The sequence below is a fragment of the Dichomitus squalens genome (assembly GCF_000275845.1).
Source record: "Dichomitus squalens LYAD-421 SS1 unplaced genomic scaffold DICSQscaffold_264, whole genome shotgun sequence".
In the NCBI taxonomy this organism is placed as follows: domain Eukaryota; kingdom Fungi; phylum Basidiomycota; class Agaricomycetes; order Polyporales; family Polyporaceae; genus Dichomitus; species Dichomitus squalens.
The window spans coordinates 1-2,893 of record NW_006767146.1 but is presented as its reverse complement, the minus strand read 5'-3'; the positions used below and the strand labels follow the sequence as shown (position 1 = coordinate 2,893).

General features: G+C 59.3%; 1 protein-coding gene across 1 annotated transcript; it reads left to right on the top strand.

Moving 5' to 3' along the window:
- Positions 1-553: 553 nt before the first annotated feature.
- DICSQDRAFT_74028 (uncharacterized protein) lies at positions 554-1,612 on the top strand (the record flags this gene model as incomplete). The annotated part of the gene is made up of 1 exon (XM_007371771.1): positions 554-1,612. The coding sequence occupies one exon, from the start codon at positions 554-556 to the stop codon at positions 1,610-1,612; it is 1,059 nt and encodes a 352-aa protein (XP_007371833.1).
- Positions 1,613-2,893: the final 1,281 nt, after the last annotated feature.

Here is a 2,893-nt window from a genome sequence, read left to right as displayed (position 1 = left end):
CCGCGACATTAGGTCGAGATCTCTCCCCCGGTGCTGACGCTCTGAACAAGAGTGTCCCCGCCGCCGCTACATTGCCTCCCCCACCCTGGACTGCGCCGGCAGACTTCACGCGTGGGACACCGAAGACCAAGACTACTGTCACCGACGGAAGGACCTAGAAGACGGACTCTGGTACTGGGTACCGTGCGAGCAAAACCCCTGCCCGAACCATCATCACCGCCCTGCTCGGATCAACTGGAACGCCTTTTCGAACGAGTTCATCCAAGTTCCTGACTCCCCCGTTGCTGAGTCGCCCACGACTCGATCCCCCATCCCCGGCACTCCGACCGACGAGCTCGAAGTAGCGCTACTCATCGCGCTTCCCCCATCCCCTATCATCCCCCCAACCCGTCCACCGTCCGCTCCACCCATCATGGGACAACAAGGCGGACAACCGCAGACGACAGGCCCCGCCAACAACCCCCAGCAGGCCCAACCGGGCACCCAGACGGCAACGCAACCCCCGGACCCCATGACGGTATTACTCCAGTCGATGACTCTCCTCACCCAGTCCATGGCGCAGCTCGCAAACTCGACCACCGGGACCAGCAGTCTGAAGGCTGTTCAGAAGCCTTCCGCCTTCAAAGGCGAACAAGGAGGTGAGGCATGGCGTTTCCTGGCCGCGTTCACCCTGTGGGCCATGTCCCAAGGTTCGACGCTCAACCATGTCGATGCCATGGGCAACGCGATCAGTGCGCGGGACGACCAGTGGATTCGGGCGGTCCTCTCCTTCATGCAGGACAGCGCGGCTCTTTGGGCCACTCCGGCGATGGAGGAAATCACGCAGGGCACCACCCCGTTCAAAGGATCGTGGACCGAGTTCCGTACTCAGTTCAAGGCCCGTTTTGAGACGGTTGACGAGGCGGTCGACGCGAAGGAACGTCTCCGTACGCTATGGCAAGGCACCATGACCGTTCCGGAGTACGCCGCACGGTTCAACGAGCTCTCCACCCGCACAGGTTACTCCAAGGCCGACCTCCGCGACCGCTTTTACGAACACCTTGCGGACTCCATCAAGGACGAGCTGGTGCACACGGCAAGGCCAATTGCGTCCCTGGATGATCTCATCACCGTCTCCTCAGACATCGATGTCCGGATCCGCCAACGCCGTGCCGAACGGGATCGTCAGCGCGGACGCACCACCACTGCCACCACCGCGACAAAGCCGGCTGTACCGCTGCACGCCACCCCCTTCACGCCGCCTACTAGAGACCCAAACGCGATGGACATCGACGCGACCCGTACGCGCGAAGAGTTCAACCGCCTCATGCGCGGCAAGTGCTACGGTTGCGGGTCTACGGCGCACGTCAAGAAGGACGGTGGCCACGACCGGGACGTCTGCAACTACTGTCGCCGTGTAGGGCACCGCGAGACGGTATGCATGGACAAGTTCCTGAAGAAACCCCGATCGCAGAGGCTCGCTGCCACGGAGGATGGACCCGAGGAACCCCAGGTCGCAGCGTCGACGTCGTCGTCCGCAGACGCTGGAGCGACCAACGCCCTCATCGCCCAGCTCATGGAGCAACAGAAGGCCCTCGCTGACCAACTCGCCTCTCTGCAGAAGTCTTTTTAGAGCGGGCGCGCGCGAAAGCTGCCGCAGCGGCGCCCTCTGGTACGACTACGGACTCTTCGCCCCCCCAGATCCCTGACCCCTGCCTGTACGATAGTATTAGTTCATGTATCATTCCCGAATTGAACCCATCTAGCTCGCATTTCCGCGTCAGTGTGATTCTTAAAGGCAGAAACCGTAGTGTACGTTCCGCAGCTATGATAGACAGTGGGGCAACAGCCCTTTTCATCAGCCACCGTTTCGTAAAAAAGAACAGCGTTTATTTACATAGGCTAGCTAGAGACATTCCCCTCTACAACATCGACGGCTCCAAGAACAGCGTAGGGAGCATATCTCATTACGTTAGGTTACAAGTACTTATGGGCGACTACACGGAATGGCTCAAGTTCTCAGTTACAGACCTGGGCCCTGAAGACGTCGTATTAGGTTTACCTTGGCTTCGTAGAGTCAATCCGGACATTGACTGGCAGGAAGGCACCATGGAGGTTGGTGCAGAGGAAAAGGAGGCCGAGGCGGAATGGAAACCTGGTATTGAGCGGATCGCCGCCAACCGGGTGCAGCGAAGGAAGTGGTGGAAGGCTAAGGTCCTGGAGGACACGACCGAGGAGTTGTGGTGCGCCGCCGGGTACACCTACTCCACGGAGCTCGCACAGAAGGCCAATCAGGACAAGCCCAAACGCACGTTCGAGGAGATCGTCCCCGAGGAGTACCGACAATACTCGAAGGTCTTCTCCGAGACCGAATCGGAGTGCCTTCCAGAGCACAAGCCGTACGACCATGCCATTGACCTCAAACCCGACGCCCCAGAGACTCTACGCTCCAAGGCCTACCCGATGTCGCCTAACGAGCAAGAAGAAGTCGATCGGTTCCTCGAGGAAAACCTTCGGAAAGGCTACATTGTTCCCTCCAAGTCCCCCATGGCGTCCCCGGTCTTCTTCGTGAAAAAGAAGGATGGCAAGCTCCGCCTGGTCCAGGACTATCGCAAGCTCAACGAGATCACAGTGAAGAACCGGTACCCTCTCCCCCTCGCGTCGGACATCATCAGTCGCCTGCGCCAAGCCAAGTACTTTACCAAGTTCGACGTTCGCTGGGGCTACCACAACATCCGCATCAAGGAGGGCGATGAGTGGAAAGCCGCGTTTACGGTCCACGATCGAGGCCTATTCGAACCGCGAGTCATGCTGTTCGGACTCACCAACTCCCCCGCTACGTTCCAAGCCTTGATGAACTCAATCTTCGCTGATCTGATCGCCGCAGGAAAGGTTGCTGTCTACCTCGATGACA